Source organism: Taudactylus pleione, unplaced genomic scaffold (assembly GCF_031769625.1).
Source record: "Taudactylus pleione unplaced genomic scaffold, aTauple2 ptg000154l, whole genome shotgun sequence".
Classification (NCBI taxonomy): Eukaryota; Metazoa; Chordata; class Amphibia; order Anura; family Myobatrachidae; genus Taudactylus; species Taudactylus pleione.
This window is the reverse complement of record NW_028284556.1, coordinates 26,286,782-26,306,793: the sequence shown is the minus strand read 5'-3', so window position 1 is coordinate 26,306,793 and position 20,012 is coordinate 26,286,782. Positions and strand designations below refer to the sequence as shown.

Below are 20,012 nucleotides of genomic sequence, written 5' to 3'. Positions count from 1 at the left end.
CGCACCCGGGTGTCACCCGCCGAGGGGTGACACCAAGGTGCAGAATCCCCCTCAGTGACAGGAGCCGGGTGCTGCACTATAGTATTAAGTGCAGCACTCGGCTCCTGTCAGTGAGGGAGCCGGCACTGCCCATGCCCGCACCTCCTGCACCCGCCGCCGGCACCACCGTGACCCCATTGATACCTAATGTATCATTTTGTTAACCACGGGCCGGGTTCGCGCCGCGAGGCCACGCCCCTCCCGAAGGCCCGACATGCGAGGCCACGCCTCCGACACACATCCTCCCGAAGACCACGCCCCCATTTTGGCAGGTGCCGCGCGCATGGTGTCCCTCCCCGCACCGGGTGTCACCGTGGGGAGGGACGCCACTGGCGTTGCAAACAGCATTTGTGCTGCAATTTTACACTTGTGCTTCATAATCAGCCCGTACTGGGTATTTTACATGCATACACAGTACAACTACAAGTGATTCCTTTTCAAGGCTTTGCGCACAAAAAGATCTTAAATCTACCACATTGTCTATACTGTGCTATATACTTCTCCTAGCAGAAATTGCTACACAGTGATGTAACAGTGCATCAGTGGGCAATAACCAAAATTTTTTGGCCCACTCTGCATTCCTCTTGCGCGGCTAAGTTGCGCGCCCTCAAAAAAGGGGGCATGATCTATAAGAAGGGGTGTGACCTCACAGGAAATCTTTCCGGGGGCGTTCCCAGCCCAGCACCCTCGGTGATGCTGGGCTGCCCCCGGAGACTAAACATCCAACTTCCTGCACTATCGGCTCCTTCCCTGTGACAGGAGCACACTGCAGCACCCGGCTCCTGTCACTGAGGAGGAGGCGGCACTTTGGGGGTCACACTCACGGTGAGGCCCCATAATGCCATTGGATGCAGGGGAGGTGATGGGGTGAGAATAACTTTGTCAGCCCCATTACCTTCAGGCTCCATGGACTGAACTTGATGGTTCAAAATAATGAAACAATTTATAATTTCATGGCATTAGGAATTTTTATTTTTTTAAGCCCCCTGAACATTGCCTAAACTAAGATACATATGCATCTCTGTAAAGCTTTACAGGGCATGGTAGCACTACATATACATTTACTTTTAGACATAACAATATTCACAGTACCACAAAAGCCTCAATGACGACAGTTAAACATTGGACACAGGAAGAGTTGACTAAATTATAATATGAAAACTAAATGCACCTGTAGTCTGATGTCATGCTCGTGTTTTCTTTTCATGTCATTAATATGCCAAGCAACCCGCTGCATTGTGTCAATGGCATCAAGTACGACATCATATCCATCTGTATCTTTATCCAGGTGGTTAGATATCTCCTGATTTGTGATAGAAAATTCAAACAATTTTTTATGTATTCACAAGTGTTTGTGTCATTTTGCAAAATTGACATAAAATGCAAAGTTAACATGCTCTCACAAATACTCCAGTGTGCCACTAGAGAAACATTAGTGTTGTACCACGGAGTATTCACAATCATTTCTCAAGTGCATTGACAGCCAAATGCCAATAATCCTGAATTAGAAGATCCTATTACACGACAAAGATTAGAACAATTGCAGATTGTCCTTTGGTAACCTTGTAGCTCAGATTAAGAAAAAAAAAAAGTTCACACTGCTAGATTCAGCTGAACATCTAAAGGGGCCCATACACTAGCGACGGATCGCTCTGTTTCTGCGATCCAGAGATTCCGGTTCACAGAATCGATGAAATCCAACATGCTGGATTTTACTGATTTGCCTATCACGATCAAAATATGATCGGGATTAGCAAATTGCTTAAATTTAACATGTATAATTTTAGCGATCCTACAAGGGATTGCAGAACATCGATGGCCTACGGCCAGTATTTCCGATCGGCGGAACAGTTTCCAATCCCATCGCAGGATCCGGCAGCACTCGGTAGGTATATGGGGTCTTTTAGTCAGCCATGTTGTTTTATTAGTCCTTGAAAAGAGAACATGTCTGAGTAGACACAAGGTCAGAAAGTCTACTAATTGCCATTTTTTAATACATACAACTTAAAAGACTGCAAAAGAGTGTAAATCCAAATAGACAGACATACATTTTAAGCAGGGTACATAGTAGGGTGGAATCTAATTAGCTGCGGCTGGCAATTCAACTAGCCGGGATAACCCCGTACGTCATCTCCTCTAGGTGGACTTTTCCTTGCAACTTCAGGAGTCCGCAAAAAAAAGGCACCATCACTTGCGGGGAAGCACATTGATTCTGCAGTTCACTTGGAATCAGTGGGTTTCCACACATTAACCCCTGATTTACCCAGTGGGGAAATTGATATTACATTGAATAGCATTTCTCCGTGCGGCAAGAGTAATTAGCCACAGGGGCAATTTCATTCCCTGTCAGTAGACGGATCTACCATCCTAGTGTCTGATTGGTAAGCTATGCACACTTACCAATCGGCCGGTCAATGTGTCTGGGATGATTTCACAATTTGGCAGAGAAATTTAAATGCGAGTTGAGATGCCAGTGTCGGGGGCCCCTACAGCCAGTGTATGGGCTGTTGGCAGGTCGCCTGTACACACAGCCCGATGCACTGATATATCGGCATCAGCTGTGCTGCAGGGTCAACATGATATGTCTGAGCGATGTTGTTCACAGACACACTGGCTGATGCACTCGATAGTACGACCGATATATCACCATGTGTGTACTCAGCATTAACAAAGATAGAATCATTTTTTCTGACAATTAAAAATAATTTTGCAACAATTTAGGTCACTAGTCTTGACTATTGAAAAGTATGCAACTATGTTCCATTTTCACCTATCACACAGTGGAGCAGCCATTTTATGAGCAAAGGTAATATTAATGAGAATGCAGACAATTTTACTAGCTCCAGACAGCTCACTGGGTACCTTATAAAAAAAACTATTCATGGGTTAGGATTAATATTAATGATGCATTGGGTTATAGTTATTTGGCTGCATTTACTTTAGTATTAATTTTACCACATAAATAGCTTCCTCCACTCTATTGCAACTGGTGCTCTATAAACCTTTCTAAGACCTGAAGTTACAGTGCATATCCTGCCTTGGTTTTTAGACCTCAATTTATGCCTTTAAGAGGAAGTGCCACATGTCTGATTGTTCAATCATGAATACCAACTGTATGCACAACTAGTGAAGGCAGCCATTTTGTAAGTTTAACCCATAATCGCTAGAATGCAGCCTCTTTACTAGGAACTAATGGCATCACCGAAGAACTAGTGACATTACTGTTTCCCTTGTGTCTCAGTGATGGTACAGCACTTGCTCCTAGTTACTTTAAGAGAAACCGAAAGATTGCATAAGAAAAGAGGTGTTTTAAACCTCTAGGATGGGGGCAGGCATGTATGCAAATTACTTGTGGGAGTTAGCCTATGGCAAGCAGGGGCGGGTTTGTAACAGGAACATTATATAGTGGGCTAAAAGTGTGGGCCAAAGCCTCTTTGTTCCAGATTCCTCCAGGACAGGGAAGTGTATTTTGTCAGTTGTCATTTTCCTTAATAAAACTCTCTTAGTGCTTCTCCTTCTTCTCTTCTTCTCTCCTCCTTTTCCTTATTGTATTTAGTCATTCTTTTCATTTACTTCATATCATTGCTTTTACTTTTCCTTTCTGTCCTCAATCACTGTCTTTTCTGATTTCTTGTTCTGCTGGGGGAGGGGTGGCTATGTCCTGCCTAGTAATGAGCCTCCACAGACCCTGGTCCCTGGCTCCACAGTGCCCCCATGTTATTAGGGGCTGCAGGTGTGGTTCCCCTATTGATAGTTCTATCCCCCCTCAGGCTGCTGCAGCTTTGTGGAAGGTGTGCCAGTGCGGGGGAGGGATACTTCCCTTCAGTCCTTAATGTCCCTGGTCAATATCATGTTTGTGGCTGCAGTGGCCAGCACCATAGGCAAATGCAGGAGGGGTTTATGAGTGCCTTGCCTGAACCCTCCCCCCCCCTCAGCCCACACCATGAGGACTACAATAGAAATAGCATATAATACTAAAGTTGCGTGTTTTTTAGGATCCCCTCAGTGTCACAAATGAAATAACTAGCACTACAGTCCCTGTTGATCTTTTAAATGTGTCAGCCAGTAGAAAAAGTTAAAAAGCCAGTAATGAATATTGTTGTGCACCAACTAGGAGATTTGGAAAACATGCACTGTTCGGGGTGCACTGATATGGACCACCTATTGGATCAATTATTAATACTGGATAATACACCATCCAGTACATAAGGGGACCAATCTGTGCATCTATGTCCAGGACAGTGCATGGTTTCTTTTTCTGCCCTCCCCCAGATTCCCTTGCTCATATGATCTGTAAAGGAGCCTGCACATGAAATAAAAAGATTCAGCTCAGACAGGATGGCCCTACTTCTACATATAATTGCTTACTGTGTTTGCTGGTCCAGTATATGCCAGAATTATTTCATTCAGTACATTCGTATGATGTATTTTATAGCTGGTCTAAGTGCTGATTATGCCCTCTTAATGGTAGAAAAGAGTTGCAGCAAACAGTGTCAGTATTATGCTGGGCATTGAGGTATCATTGGGGGAATAGAATGCTTTAGTGATGCGTTATATGACAGTAAGGGGTAATGGCTTTGACACTGCTTTATTTATCTATAGCACCTAAGATCTAGCTTTTATCTCCTTTGAATCATTATTATCAGTCAATAGAGGAGATTGTATTATATACTGTATTCTGAGCGTTTAACTTACAAAATAGACAGAATACATGTGCTACAGTGAATTTCCACAGGGTGCACAGCTTATTATTGCAATCACTGCCCCAAGCAGCTATCACCGGGAAGCTCCATTCTCAGCTATGCTCCTACTTCGACAAATATACATTGCTGGAGGTCACGCAGCCTTCGCGTCCTGCCTATGAGGGGTACAACGCGAGCAAAGCAGCTAGTTCAGTTCGTCAGGGCTAACAGCAGGCGTCTGGGGGAAAATGCTTCGCCTTTAATAATTCCACCTGTACGCAGGGACGAAAATGTCGTTTTCGTCACCTCTGCTTGCGATGTGGTGGAAACCACCCAGTTGCCAAGTGTTTCAAGGTGGGTGCCCAGCAGCAGCCTGCACAGCCAGCAAAAGGCACAAGTGCTAAGTAAAGCTCCATCCCCTGTCCGTGTCACAGCGATAGCAAAATGGTTGAGTTGGTACCCGGTTCTGCAGGACGCAGAATTTTCGTTAAAAGGCTTCAGTTTTGGTTTTCGTTTACCTATTTGCAGGGATGTCGACACATATTCGCCTAGAAATTTGAAGTCTGCCTTTGAATTGCCTCACATTCTTAGGGAAAAAGTGGCTGGCGAGGTTAGCGTCAGGCGCATTGCAGGGTCTTTTGCAGAACCCCCATTAGGGATCTTGTGAATTCCCCGGTGGGAGTGGTTCCCAAGAAAATTCCAGGAAAATACAGGCTCATGCAACATCTGTCTTATCCGCCAGGCTCGTCAGTAAATTATGCCATACCAGTTGAGGTTTCCTCGGTGGTGTACCAGTCTTTTGACGATGCTTTGGACGTCATTAGGTGTTATGGTCCGGGCGCACTGATGGCTAAGATAGATGTTGAGTCAGCTTTTCGTCTACTTCCTTTGCACCCAGAGTCACTCCAGTTTATGGGTTTTTAGCTTGGACAACGGATATTGCATAGACAAAAGCTTGCCTATGGGGTGTTCTGTGTCCTGTGCGTTTTTCGAGCATTTTAGCACCTTACTACACTGGTGCGCGGAATTTATTTATTTAATTTTTGCGGTAGTCATGGGATAGCCCACTATCTCGATGATTTTCTGTGTGTCGGCCCTTCCGGTTCAGGCAGATGCAGTTATCTTTTGTTTTCTTTACGAGCGCTGTTTTTTCATTTGGAGTTCCCGTTGCTGCGGACAAAACGGAGGGCCCTTCCCCTTGCTTGTCATTCCTGGGTATCGAGATCTGTACCTCGGCGGGTTCTTGTCGCATTCCTCTCGATAAGCCTGTCAAGTTGCGTAATGCCATAGCGGAATGCACGGCTTCCAGTAGAATTACCCTGCGGCAGGCGCAATCCCTCCTGGGCCTGCAAAGTAATTCCAATGGGCAGAGTTTTTTCACGTAAATTGGAAAGGGCCACGGCTGGTGTCACTAACCGAGACATTTGCTACGTTTATCCTCAGAGATTAAGCAGGACCTCTCTGTCTGGGTCTCATTTCTTCGGGATTTTAATGGCGTTCGGTTGTGGATGTCTCCAGCCGCTGACAATTTGCAGCTGCAGCTGTTCACCGACGCAGCAGGCACCACGGGGTTCGGATGTTACCTTGATGGCTCCTTGTGCGTTTGCCGTTGGCTGGAAGAATGGGTGGGAAAGGGTTTGACTAAGGACTTACTCCTTCTCAAACTCTTTCCCATAATGGTTTTATCATTATGAGGTGTGACAACCTGGGCGTAGTCCATGCGATACAATCAGCAACATGCGGCTTCCCTGCTGGTTTTGCGCTTGCTAGCGCAGCTGTGCTCACATGTTTGCACTGTAACATCATGTTTAAGGCAAGACACGTTCCTGGGGTGGAGAATGAGATAGACGATGCGTTATCACGTTTCCAGTGGGCTAGGTCCCGATCTGTGGCCCCTGGTGCTGACGTTGTGCTTTGTCCCTCTTATGTTTGGCAGGTGATCGAGCCGGCATGGAGGGCTTAGCAGAACAGTCTCTAGCCCCCTCCACGTTGCGAGCATATCGGCAGGCATGGAATGAATGGGAAGATTATTCCCGTAGCAGCAAACAGGCAGGTAAGAGTCAGCATCGTTCGATGCTTTCTTTTATTTGGAGTCTCCATTTGGCTGGCAGATCCAGGGCTTCTGTTGCGCGCTCTTTGGGGGGCATTGCATTTTATTGTAAATTGAAGGGCCAACCTGACTTTACTAAAAGTTTTCTGATTGTGAAGGCTTTAAAGGGTTGGGCACGGGTCTCCCGGCCAGTAGCTGACCGTAGGAGACCTGTGGACGCTCATCTGCTTCCGGCAGTATTAGGGGCGGTTCTCGGAGTGGCTCTTACTGCGTATGAGGCGGTCCTGATTCAAGTGGTGTTTTCGGAGGCTTTTCACGGCACCTTGAGGGTATCGGAGCTGGTGGCATCATCCAAATGGGTTGATGCCGCCATGCTCCTCTCGGATATCCTGGTCAGTGAGAGGTCTGTTCTCTGTAGGATTCGGCGGTCGAAGACCGACCAGACTGGTAGGGGTAGGTGGATCTCGTTGGGTCCATCTAGGGACGAACAGATCTGCCCCGTGGCACTAGCTACGCGGTATGAGTTATTGCGGCCGGATATTCCTGGTTCATGACTCATGCATATGGACAGGACTCCGCTTACCAAATACCAGTTTGGTTGGTTTTTGAAGAGGTGTGTATCAGTTTTAGGCCTCCCGCCTCAAGATTTTGGTACACACTCGTTTCTGATCAGAGCCGCAACTTCGGCGGCAGCTGCGGGTTTCTCGGCATCAGAAATTAAGGCCCTGGGACGTTGGAAATCGGATAGTTATAAAGGTTACATTCGACCTAGGCGTGAAGGCCCTTTGTTTAAAGTCATTTCACAGTCTGTTCCGGTTACGTTTATATTTTATGCTTGCCTGGTTTTTGTCTTGTCTCATGTACTGTACTGTCTTGTCTGTTACCCCTGTCCGTCCTACTCGGGATTAGCTACTCGCCATTGCTGGCAATGGGAGTCTTGAGGGATTTTACAATTTTTACCTGAACTGACTGATTCAATTCGGCTATTCTCAATCATTTAATTAGGCCATAGTCCATCCCTCAGCAGGTTTTTATTTTACCTCTTGCCGAGTTCACCTGTTTTTTCCCAATTCCCCCCCACCCATTCTTCCCCTTTGTGTCTTCTGTTTGTCTCAGCCACTTTAAATAGTAAAGTCGGCGACCAATAGAAAATTTTTCTTTTTGGCAGATACTCACCTATGTTCTATCAGATCCCACTAATACACCAGAAAATTTTATTGTTTTATGACAATTACTAATTTTTTATTTACTGCTTTCCTCCACCTTTAGGATTGCTCTTTGACACGCAGGACATTTGGGTTATAGGCCACTCATATATTTTCTGGGCTGCTAGGTTTGAGTTCAGATCAAGCTCCAATTTTTGAATATTCAGCTAGGGTCCGTTGGATAGGTTCCAGAGGTATGAGATGGCATTCCTTTTGTCCTAAACTGTTAGAGTATGCAAGGCTTTTTGGTAGGCCACGTATTTTGGTGGCTTATTTAGGAGGCAACGACTTAGGGCAGAGGTCCACTGTAGAATTACGAGTTGATATTGTCAACGATTTGGCGAGGGTGCTATCGGCCTGGCCCTTGTGTAAATTAATTTGGTCTTGTATTGTACCTCGACAGGTTTGGCGTGGGGTTAGGAGTTTTCCTGCTAATGACGAAGCTAGGAAGAAACTTAATTTCGCAGTTGCCAAATTTGTGATGGCCAATTATGGCCGTGTCATTTACCATAAGAACATTCAATTTCGATTTAGTTATATGTATAGACCTGATGGAGTTCATTTAACAGAGGAGGGTTTGTCATTGTTTATTGGGGATCTTTTTGAGGAGTTGGCGTTATTGGGGTAGTACTTGGTATGGTGGCGGTGCGGCGGTTCTATAAGCAGAACCTTGCTGTGGCGGGAAAGAACGGCAGGAAGCCAGTCCGTTGCAATTATGATTTAAGGGCGCTCCTTTCGTTGACTGGTAGTTGGCTGTACCAACCTAACGGGGGGCAGTATCACCACCTAAACGGGTGGGAAGTCAAGATGGGGGTGAGCGTTACCTTTTGTTGATGATATGAGTTACATGGTTATGTGTATTCACTCTGGGCGATCTACGCCTGCTATGCCTTTTGTTGTTTGTGTGTGGGCATAGCAGATCTGGCTGATTTCTGGCCGTCCTTTCTTTGCCACCATACATCCTTAAATAAATAATAATTATTATTGCTCCAATAAATCGCCATCAAGTTATCTGCCAAATCCACGTCTCAGTGTCTTTATTTTATGTTAGTATTATAAGTGGTTTGCACACATGACAACACCTCATCCGATAGAAGGTTTAAGGCTGCATCATGATAAATATGGGCCCACAAAATGTCTGCATTCAACAGGTGTAGGTAAAAAGCACATTTAATATGATCTGCAACTTCCCTGTAGCTGATATTAATAATAGACTTGTTAAAATAAAATGTTAAAACTCTTTAATGTTATTTCTGGCTACATTATTTGGATTAATGTGCTTTCCTTTGTACTGTACATAAATGACAAGTCTTAAAGCCAAAATATATTGCAAGTTGTTTTAAGAGATTATTGGTTGTAGAATCTTATAAAGTTTTTAGTGGTAATAATAAGCAAACAATGACTTGCCTTAGGTCATCAAACCCATAAGCCGGTTTACTCAAGACCATGACTTTCACTGCCAGCCACACCTAGTAAATTGATCTTAAGCCAACCTGTCTATTCTTATGATTCTCTATTTTCATTTAAGCAAATACATTCATCTCTTCAATTCAGATAATATCTGTCCACCTGAGAACACTTACGTGCAACAACAAGTGGTACTTAAGGATCCTCTGAACGGGCTTTAAAAGGTAAGACCCCAAAGGAAGACAATGTTGTAGGACTTCCTGTCGTTCCCGAAAGAATTTGGCAAGGATTTTGTTTCTCATGCATTCTGTTAATACAGCCACAGATCTGTAAATATATAGCAGTTGGTTAATGTACAACTATTTACTATTCCACCAATAAATATGAGGAACCATCTTTGTGTTGTATTGAGTTATGGCATAAGAAAGCAAATAGTTCAAATAAAGCTCCCACCGTTCAACTACTATTTAAATACAAGATAGTTTTTTTGTTTGTTTGTTTCATATAGTGGTGTTCAGGTACCACCATGTCCCCTCATTCTGTGCTAGCTGCTTATCCCCATTCCTAATATCATGACAATTCCCTCTGTCACAAGCAGACCTGCTGTCACAGTCTCATGGCATTGCCTAGCATAAAGTCAACACATTCGCCTCCTGAAGTGCTGCCTGCTATGAGCATTCATCTCGGATTGCCTGCAGCTTGTTCTATCCATGACCACCCGAAAACTGGTATACATAGACATAGGGCTGTAACTAGGGGTGTGTGAGTGGTGCCATCGCACAGGATGCAAGGCCGTGAGGACAGCACTAACTACCCCACAACACCTGCATGTGGCGTGCAGGGTGCCTGGAATGGCACCCTGCTGCCAGTAGCTCTACTTTAGAGTAGGGATGTGAGCTGGACCATTTTTGCCGGATTTGGTTCTAATTCATTGTCTGTCTTAGGATTTGGATTTGCCAAACTGCGGTGACTGGCTTTGGATTTAGATTTTTTTTTACAAAAATTGGCAAAAAAGCTAAAATCACATAAGTTGGTCCTTTTTTTCTTCTTAGAGTATCATTAACCTCAATAACATTAATTTCCAGTCATTTATAGTCAATTTAGACCACCTCACAGCTTATAATATTGTTTTCAACATTATTGGCCAAAGGTTGCAGTGAGCCGACTGGTTACTAAAGCGACAAAGCAGCGGCGCAACGGCACAGACACCACAATTTAAAGCACATCTATGACACATTGCCACACAGCAGTGGCAGAAATTAAAAGTAGTGCACCCACCCAGTGGGGTACGGCCAGCAGAATCACAGTACTTGTTTACAAAGTGGGCTACGGCCCTAGGAGTCACAGTGCACAATCTTATTCACATTACACCGCACATAGTGCCCCTGATTCACATTACACCATAAAGTAGTGCCTCTTATTTATGTTACGACACACAGTAGTGCCCCTTTTACGCAATGCCCACAGTAGTGACCCTTTTACACAATGCCCACAGTAGTGACCCTTTTCCACAAAGCCCACAGTAGTAATGCCCCTTATACAATGCCCCCAGCAGTGGTGTCCCTTACACAATGCCCCCAGTAGTGGTGCCCCATATGCAGTCCCCTTAGTAGTAGGGCCCCCTTTGCAGTGCCCCCAGTAGTAGTATGCCCCCCATTAGCATGCCCCCAGTAGTATGCCCCCCAGTAGCAGGCCCCCTGTAGTAGTGCCCCCATTAGCAGGCCCCCAGTAGTAATGTGTCCATTAGCATGCCCCAAGAAGTATGCCCCCCAGTAGCAGTGCCCCCATTAACATGCCCCCAGTAGTGGTATGCCCCCCATTATCAGGCCCCCAGTAGTAGTATACCCCCCTTAGCAGACCCCCAGTAGTAGTATGCCCCCCCTTAGTAGGCCCCCAGTAGTAGTATACCCCCCCTTAGCAGGCCCGCAGTAGTAGTATGCCCCCCCTTAGCAGGCCCCCAGTAGTAGTATGCCCCTCCTTAGCAGGCCCACAGTAGTAGTATGCCCCCCCTTAGCAGGCCCCCAGTAGTAGTATGCCCCCCCTTAGCAGGCCCCCAGTAGTAGTATACCCCCCCTTAGCAGGCCCCCAGTAATAGTATGCCCCCCCTTAGCAGGCCCCCAGTAATAGTATGCCCCCCCTTAGCAGGCCCCCAGTAGTTGTAGTGCCCCCATTAGCAGGCCCCCAGTAGCAGTATGCCCCCCACTAGTAGTATGCCCCCACTAATGCCCCCTTACACACATACATATTACAAAAAAAAAAACGTACCTGAATCCCTGCTCCTGCCGTTGTCCGCTCTGCTCTATAACGCGCGGAGGGAGCCGGAAGACGGAACTCATGAGTGAGCTCCAACCGCTCCCTCCGTGCAGCAGCCAATGAGAGTCTGTGTGACTCTCATTGGCTGCTATTACAAACACACAGCTGCCGCTGGCGGCTGTGAGTTTGATCTGTGTAGGGCAGACCACTATCACAGCGGTCTGCCCTACACTAGAGGAGCCCTGACGTCGGATTCATGCGAGAGAATCCGACATCAGGAGGCTGCGGCTCTGCCTCGAACGGGGATCCGAGTCAGGCTGTTCGGGTGGACTCGGATCCCCAATGTTCGGAGCGGTTCGGATTCCACAGAATCCGAACCGCATATCTCTACTTCAGAGCTGTCCGGCGTGTCCAAGGGATGCTCCAGACAGGCACCCTGCAGCCGGTGGAGCTGCCTGGAGCATCCTTAAGATGCGCCGGCAGTGCTCTATTTACCAGATTCTGTGGCCACGCCCCCAGGCATGAAGTCACAGGTTTAGGAGGCAGGGTTGGCACAGGGCAGGGTGCAATGCCGCCCTGTTATGGCGCTGCATAGCCAAGTAGGAGATGAATAGATATAGCAAAAAGGTACTCTGATCCTAGTCAAACACAAAGCATTCATAATATATGGACACATAGAACGTGGTAAATGGACATAAGGGGACATTACAGGGATGACATATTGTGCAGACAGAATAGTACTGATGAGTGATGCCTTTCAGACATAATAATACATTTATATTGCGCTTTTCTTCAATAGGACTCAAGGCAGCTTCAGTCCTGAGGTAATGTGACAATTTTCTGAGAGACGGGGGCATGCCGTGAGGACAGGCCTATGTGACTTGCGGCATGCCCAGGTGAGACTTAAATATGCCCCGTTCGTGAGCGTGCATGCATATGGCGCACCCAGAGTTGGGCTGTCAGGGCTAATCTAGAGCCCCAGTCCGTCCCTGCTCCTAAGCAAACCACCCAATATGTACATAGAACAGATCAGGACAAAATAGACCCCACCTAATCCACAAGAACCTGCCTAGAAATGACTACTTTTGGTCAAACTTCTGCACCTTTCGTGGATCACAAAAAGGGACTGTCCCATAAAAATCGGGACCATGGGGAATTATGCATAACTAATAGGATTTCTTCACATATTCAATTTCATTTGAAAAGTGATACATTGCCTAAATATGAGCCCTCGGGGTTAAATGGGTAAAGTTTGTAATCTGTAATCATTTACTTTATCTACTTGTAAAGTATTGAGATATATTTTCCACATAGTATGTCATGCATCAGCGATGATTATACCATATATTGGTTTAAACCAAATTTTCAATATTATGAAATTTTGATTGAACAAAATAATCAGGGATTGATGCATAAAATACATTTCTGTAGAATGATGGAAATGTAGGTATCACGCAATAATCTGTACAGTCACTAGAACTACAGGTCGTCAAAAATCTGTGTGTATCGTAAAACTTCAGGGAAAATCAATTAGGCCCAAGGTTCCCTCAGAACTTCATGTGCTAATTTATGGTGTAATATTCAGCGAGGGAATTCTCGTTTTATTTCAGCTAGCACCCCAGTAGATACATGCAACAAACAAGTGAGATAATGGTTGAAAATCTAGACATTACCAGATAGAGCGAGATTCCGATGGTACCTCAGGCTTAACTGAATCTACATTTTATTGCTTGAGATAACTGCTCCTCCTTTATACCGCCAACTATGCTGAATACCAATTAATCTCCTTGATAAATATGCATTAAAATATTAATTCAGTTATAAATATGACCTTATGACACATCACTAACTTTAATACCATTTTTAGTGTGTTCCACTAAAATAAAATAAAGCACGTTAATGATAGTAATAATAATAATTATGTTTAATTATTGTTAATATTATTAATTAAAGTAATAGCAAATACAAAAACAGTAACAACATTATACCTTGGGTAGTTTGTGCAGTATTGTGTGTAAATGTGAAATTCTTCACTCTGAAAAAGAAAGTCTAATTAGTGACGAAAAATATAAATACAACAATTTGCAGCGTCAAATGCTATTTTTGAGGGGGACAAGTCAAAAGGGCAGTTGTCTGATGATATATACAGTAGCTAAGGTAATCACCAAAGGGACCTGTCACCTGGTCCAATCAATCAATTCATTCAGTTCTCATCAACTGTAGAATCATTATTTTAAATAAACAATATGGACCACGGAAATTGCAAGAGGCTGCCGATTTTTCGGGTAGATCCCGGAAGAGAGAGTGTCCCGATCTCACATCCCACCCACTTCCTAGTGAAGTGAGCAGGAGGGGAAGAGAATAGACAGAAATCGCGGCTCCGTATGGAAGGGGCCGAGGACCGCCCCCCTCGCTGTCCCGTGATTCGTGGCAGTTTGCAGTGAGGAGGACAGGGCCCGGCCCCCCCTGAAGTGGCAGAAGTCGATAAGTATGATATGGACTAACAAGGACCTTTACAAACGCTGACAAAACAACATGCTTGCTTGTAAACTAATATGGTAAATGCCATTCTTTTTAGTATCTAAATCCAGAATGTAAGAAAGAGATTAGACTCTATGCCAGATGCATGATGGGCATAGAACGTTATCTCCAGCCATCTGTGACACTTGCCATTTGGCCTAGAACACATACAAGCACAAAGGAGACACAAATATAGAACAGCTGAGAAATGCAGATAAGCATCAGCCACTGCTAGAAGAACCTCAAGCTGGCCACACATCTAAAGATTGTCTGTCCAACAAGCCAACTAGTTGATTGGTTGGAATGAAAATCTGGTAAGGAATGAAAGTAAATGACAATCAGCAATTTGCTCCCAAATGCCGGAAAATGGACAAAAACTGTTGTTTGAACAAATTGTTTAGATCAAACATTTAACAAACTTGTCTGAACGACCATTTTCATCTGTTTTCTGGCATTTAAGAGCAAATTGATGACCATCAGTTACTCCCATACGTTACCAGATTTTCATTCCAACCAATCAACTAGTTGCCTGGTTGGATGTAAGTTGGTCTAGTGCAGTGATCTTCGCAAGCGGTTCCCAAGTGTGCCGCCGGGAGATGCCCCCCACAGCTCTATCTATTTATTTCCCTAACTTTGTGCCGGGGCAGCACTGAGCTCTTCCACGTGGCTCAGCCGCTGCCCGGGCCATACCAATGGAGACGAGGCGGCGTGACATCATAGGTCACGCATGCCGCGTCTCTGTCCCACCTGCACAGTACTTCACACTGCTGATGAGCAGTGAATGTGACTGCTGCAAGCTTGCACCGACCAGCGCTGAGCGACTAAAGGATCTGCCCAGTAACGCTACCGAGGGACAGGGAGCTCCAGGTATGGGGTCTATATGTATTATTTTGCTGTCTGTGGGGGCCAGGGTAAATGTGTTTTTTTATTTGGGGGCAATGTGTATTATTTTGCTATCTTTGGGGACCAGTGTAAATGTGTTTTTTTTATTTGGGGGCAATGTGTATTATTTTGCTTTCTGGATAGTGTGATTTTTTTTTTTTTCCATTTGTGGGCCAGTTTGTTTCATTTTGCTTTCTGGAGGTACCAGTGTAATTGTGTTTTTATGTGGGGACCATGTGTATTATTTTCCCTTCTGGGGGGGCAGTGTGATTGTTTTTTTTAAATGGCGGCCAATGTGCTTTATTTTTGTTTTATGTGGAATCCAACATGCTTTGTTGGTTTCCGTGGAGGCCAATAAATGTGCTTTATTTTCCCACGTGGGGACCAATGTGCGTGTTTTTCTTCATGGGGGACAGATGGTGTGCCATGGTAAATTTGTTCAGTGTGCCGTGAGTTCAAAAAGTTTGAAAATCTCTGGTCTAGTGTGTGGCCAGCTTAAGAACAATGCACCACTCAGCTGTGTGCTACATCTCATATGGAGCTCACTCCTTCGATAAAGCTTTAAAATTATTAAATTGAAGGAACAACCACTGAATAATGAAAGCAATTTGATCACATCAAACATGGATTATTGAATGTGTATTGTTATATATATATATATATATATATATATATATACATACATACACACACACACACATATATACATAGTCAGGTGCATAAATATTGGGACATTGACATAATTTTCATATTTTGGCCTCTATTCACCACCACAATGGCTTTGAAATGAAACAAACAAGATGTGCTTTAACTGCAGACTTTCAGATTTAATTTGAGGGTAATTACATCCAAATCAGGTGAACGGTGTAGGAATTACAACAATTTCTATATGTGCCTCCCACTTTTTAAGGGGCCAAAAGTTCTTGTTACACCCTGAGGAAAAAGCCGTTGAGGCTTTGAAACGTTGGTACAATAAACCATTTTTTCACGTTTGATAAGTCCGTTGGAGTGCCACCTGGTCCATTGGTTATGGACATACGTTGGATATACACACACACACACACACACACACACACATACACACACACATACACTCACTTCACATTTGGGAGGTGACAATGAAGCATTGGTATGAAAGTAATATGCAATGTCCCATAATAGACCAATTATTATTGTTATTATTGTGCGGGATGACCGATCTTCAATCTAGGCTATAGGACACAGTAGGCTCTACATTATCATCCCATACCATGTGGAAACAACCTGGTTTCATCTTTTACAGTACCTGTCTCTGCCATACTCATAATCCAAGGAAGAAATGGGACCAAGTTGCAAAAACAGGTTTGTATGTTATTGATTGGGAAATAGTGATACCAAAGTGATACTGATGGTTTATCCCTCTGTACTATTAATGCACATTAGGTTTAATTTATGGTAATAAATGCCAATATGCAGATATATTGGGTATGCTTTGTGTTTGGGCCCAGAACATACTTGCCTACCCTCCCGATTCGTCCAGGAGCCTCCCAAAAATAGGGTGCACCCGTTAATATCGGCATTGTGGAGAGGGGGTGGGGCCACGATAACGCTGCTGCGCCCCCGTACCATGCCCCTTTTGCAGGGATACACACCCCGCAATGGAGGCCCGGCAGCTCTCTCCCTGAAGGAGGGAGCTAAAAGTCGGTAAGTATGGCACAGAATCGTGATCAGGCAGAGACAAAACTATGGCCAACTGATACCGGTAACCTGCAGTGTAGGTGTGCAGATATTGCAATTCGCTTATCTTTAGTTAATGATTTCTGTGATAAGCCTGGCAAGTCTTTTAAAGTTTCATACTACATTACATGGTCAAGACAATTACTGTGCAACAAATGAAATAAAGAGACACAGATAATGTCTCCTAACAACCCACTCCACACACCTTGAAAAGTTTAGCTATGGAGTTTCCTGTGGTTATACTGTTGCATGTTTGCAGCACATTCTTATACCAGTCACACTTAAGGTGCCTACACACTAGGCGATCTGGTCACGATGCGATATTGTGTCCGATTTCTCCCCCAGCAGCTCCCCGGCAGTCATGGGCACGATTTGGTGTTAAAAACTATCCAAACTGATTCACGATCTATCATGCATCCTAACTATTCCAGTGCATCGTGACACAGATTTTCAGATCTTGCCTGCAGCAGGCAAGATCTGAAGATGCGATGTACGACCAGCGGGTACGCGCATCGGCATTGTGATCGTGGACATTCACGATTAGGACATATTTTACACGATCTGTCGTTCCCATGCGTCGGCATCAGGCAGATTGTGTATAAAATATCCTAGTGTGTAGGCACCTTTAGGCCAAACAGCAGTCTTCCTGCTGAGTGGTCTGCTTGGGCAACAAGGTCACAATCCAATGTGCTTACTTACAAGGGGGATAGAACAGTTCAGAATAAACCTAGTTCAGGAACAGAAGGGGTATTTGAATTAGGTCAGCGCACACAGGCCAATTTCAATCTTCTGGATTAATAGGTTATCAACCTCATTTTGGGAAAACACCTTGTGATATCAGGCCTTTGGGTGCAATTAACATTAGCTTGGTGCTTTCCTAATTTATTATTCGATTATTGTGGCAATTGGTCTGAATTTCTCAGCCTCCTGCCTAATAATGTATATATGGTAATGCCTATTAATTACAAATAGAACCTTCATGTGTGCACTAATAATCTGCCGGTTCCATTGACTGCTATTATACATAAAGCAACTAAAGCAGAGACTGAGAGGTATTTATCAATGACGTGTGGTGATGTCAATGGCTGGGGAGGCACACATGCAGATGGGTCTGAGTGCTGGGAGCCTGTTTCACCCCCTACTCACTGTAACTCTCCCCTCAGTACACTAAGCTTCAGTCTCCATTGTTTCTCCTACCTGCATCACTGTGTCTTCTCTTGCTTCTGCTAACTGAGCTCTCATCTCTAAACACTGCAGTGCACTTCCTGTTCACATGACACATCCAAAGTGTCCATCAGTGCTCATGGCAAGCCCCCCATACTCAGAGGCATGCCTCTACTAGCTTTCTTTATGTGCAGCTTACTGCCTGTAGTGTGGCCACACCCCCAGCTCTGCAACCAGTGTCTGACTATACAGAAGCAAGGCTGAGCTGTTGCTGCCTCATCTCTCTGCAGTCCCAGGGAGCTCCACAAAGCTGGTGAGTGTTAACTATAAAAATGATTACAATAAACAAAGGATGTTTATAAGTTATAAATATATTTTTACTATTATAATAATTTTTATATCAAATCTCAGGAGTATGCCTACCCTGACTGAACGTCCCTGGTATTTATAGTAGATTCTGTCCTCAGTACCTCCAGATAACTAGTCCCTATGTGGAAGATGTGAGGGATGTAAAAAGCAGAAAAGACCCTGCTTTCCCACTCTCCCCTCCACCTGGCAACAACATTAGTCAACAAAGTTCTGCTCAGGCTCCTGTATTTGTAAACCTGTTAAAATAAGCATCATCATATGCTTTGTGTAATTTGTTATTGGGGATGTCAGCATCAATGCGCCCTTACATCTACTGAACAATGCTCATCTCTAGCAGCAGTTTCTGCTTTAAAATTTTGAGGAATGATCTTCTATTCCAACAATCTGTCAGAAAAGTATTACATGCTCATTAACATGTCAGTAATGTTTTACGAAGGATTCATCTAAATACATACAGGTATTTATATAGCTGCAAAATCAGGTTAAGGAGTGTAGTTTCCTCTGGTAAACTGGCTGCACTCTGTATTCAGCAATCAATCAGCATCACACCATACCAGGGCCTTGGTACATGTACCCACAGCTAGTTTTATTAGTGTAGCAAAATAAACAAAATGATAAAAATAAATCCTAACCTGTCCAGCGCTTATTAATCGAAAGTCTCCTCACTAAGAGTGGGAGGACCTAATGTCAAACTCACACAAAATAGCATTTAAATACAACACTTACATAAAGCCATAGCAGTCTCTGTCAATAGGTCTGTCAGCCTGCTCCCCAGGTAGTGAGAGACCGACTAAGGAGACTGCCACACCCTTTATCAGCGTCTCACAGATGATCTGGCAATCAAGGCTGCTAATCAGCTTCTGTCTATCTCCCTTTGACAATTCTCCCAGTGTTTTTAGAAACAGCAGTACCAATAAACTTATATAATAATACAATAATGTTATATGCGATTCCAGTTTTGCTTAATTTAAAAGGGAATGGAGTAGTGTGAATATTTAACACATTTGGTACTTAGCTATGCTGATAGCAATGTGTATTATATTGCAGAGGGGCACAGGTATGGGCGTAACTACCATAGGTGCAAGAGGTGCAGCTGCTATGAGGCCCAGAGCTTCGGGGGACCATCTTCCTTGACAAAGTTACATGTGTTATATATATTTATCACCATTGGGGGGTACATAGGGGCCCTTACAAACTTGTGCTATGGGTCCAAAAAATACCTAGTTACTCCTCTGGGCACAAGGGCTGCCATAAAACGAAGAAACAGCTGGATCATCTGAAGAAACTATTGATTGACTGATGAAATTGTCAATTCTGTCATAACATTTTAAAACAGTCTTTAGCCCTATATTTGCAAACAGTGGGTCATCCACTGACTAACCACGTATGTTCACATTGAATAAGAGAGAAACCTCAAATCAACAGAATTATATAAATATACAGAAATATTTGTAATAAATGGAACAATAGCATGTACCGCAATATATCATTTACGTGAGCAATCTGTTAGCTAATCTCATGCTTGCTTGCTACCTGAGTGTTTGTACTGTTCAAATACACTTAATATACATTTTATCTAAGACATACCACTGTATAAAATATGAAAAATAGGTGAACTAAATGATACAAGAGCAAATAAGATTAAGTTGTGGAAAATATATTTTACTTAGAATATTACCTGCTTAGCAGTGCAAGTTTAAAAAGGACAAGAAACTCAAATAAAGA

At 44.0% G+C, this 20,012-nt stretch overlaps 1 protein-coding gene across 1 annotated transcript in view; it reads right to left on the bottom strand.

Annotated features, from left to right (window-relative positions):
- The window catches only part of PLEKHG1 (pleckstrin homology and RhoGEF domain containing G1), a 125,631-nt gene that overhangs the window by 30,498 nt on the left and 75,121 nt on the right, over positions 1-20,012 (bottom strand). The window contains exons 5-7 of the mRNA XM_088474401.1: positions 13,625-13,671; positions 9,560-9,710; positions 1,211-1,342 (exon numbers count right to left, since the gene is read on the bottom strand). Of these exons, the coding sequence (XP_088330527.1) occupies positions 1,211-1,342; positions 9,560-9,710; positions 13,625-13,671 (330 nt within the window). The remainder of the gene's footprint in view (positions 1-1,210; positions 1,343-9,559; positions 9,711-13,624; positions 13,672-20,012) is intronic.